The sequence below is a fragment of the Rhagoletis zephyria genome, unplaced genomic scaffold, assembly GCF_001687245.7.
Source record: "Rhagoletis zephyria isolate East Lansing unplaced genomic scaffold, Rhagoletis_zephyria_1.1 Rzeph_scaffold_82587, whole genome shotgun sequence".
Taxonomy (NCBI): Eukaryota; Metazoa; Arthropoda; class Insecta; order Diptera; family Tephritidae; genus Rhagoletis; species Rhagoletis zephyria.
Window position 1 is genome coordinate 1 of NW_016239635.1, and position 1069 is coordinate 1069.

At 45.2% G+C, this 1069-nt stretch overlaps 1 protein-coding gene across 1 annotated transcript; it reads right to left on the reverse strand.

Annotated features, from left to right (window-relative positions):
* Positions 1-156: 156 nt before the first annotated feature.
* Positions 157-1063, reverse strand: LOC108357692 (uncharacterized; the record flags this gene model as incomplete). The annotated part of the gene is made up of 5 exons (XM_017608766.1): positions 157-235; positions 297-451; positions 521-651; positions 739-959; positions 1015-1063. Coding segments are annotated over 5 exons (635 nt in total), but the record flags the coding sequence as incomplete, so codon positions are not given.
* Between the last annotated feature and the right edge of the window lie 6 nt (positions 1064-1069).

The following is a 1069-nucleotide window of genomic DNA, read 5'->3' on the forward strand; positions in this document are numbered from 1 at the left end:
AGGTAGGAGTAGAGGCTGACTTGGTGACCACTTTCTGAGTTGTAAGTGCCCCTGAAGGGACTGATTAACTTGTCATTTGTCACACAACTGCAAGAAGCGAATTACATTGTTGTAAGCAAAGAAACTGATTGCATCAAACATGCAGTGTAAACTAACCCATTGGAGTCAATGAGCTGCATTCGCTGCTGAGCGCCATTGTGAGCGACGCAATTTTTCACCAGAATGTCGAATCCCGCTAGAATTTGAATAAATTGTATTAACAACAAGAAGACTGAATTTCATCAGAAAGATGCTACCTTTTTCGCTTTTCATATGTATCAGCAGTGTCAAAGGATCGCCCACTGTAACGGAACCTGAAGTGCGAGAGCCGGCGATGCCGAATCCCCTGCGAATTTCCATTTGACACTGCGGTGGGTTTACGGTAAACACCACAGGACTGCCGGTGTTGATTCTGTAAATATTGTTACAACATGAAACAATGAGAGGGAGAGAGTTTCAATGTAAATCATCACACACGTACTCTACATTGACAGAGGGAAAGGTGACCGTCTTCCAGAAGTCGCTGCCGTACTCGCAAGTCAGTCGAAAGTGTTCATCAAATTCCTCCTCTATCATGGCGTTGTACTGAATTGACAGTGTGTTCCACATCAACTGATCACGTCTCTGTTGATTTAAAAGATTGAAAGAATGGTTATTAATAAGTTGCACTGCAACCACTGCCGTCCATAAATGACTTACTCTGGCCTCTCCAGGCATCGTCGGGTGGTACATCTCTTGACGACCCAGAGTGCCGCACTGATTCAAGCGAATGAAGAATTCGTAGTAACTGCGACCGGAACCATTGACGTAGATGCAGTTGGGATCATGAACGTAGCCAGAGCTGTAGACTAGACCGGTGAAGGTGCCGTTAAAGCGGACCACTACCTTCATGTACTCGTCAGAACACTCGGCGGCAATGTCTGCAATAACAAAGTATGATTTTTACTGCAAAACCAAAACAAAAGCCAAACGTACGTTCTACTCTAGTAATGTTGTAGCGGCGATTGGGATTGGGCGCCTTGAAGGGAGG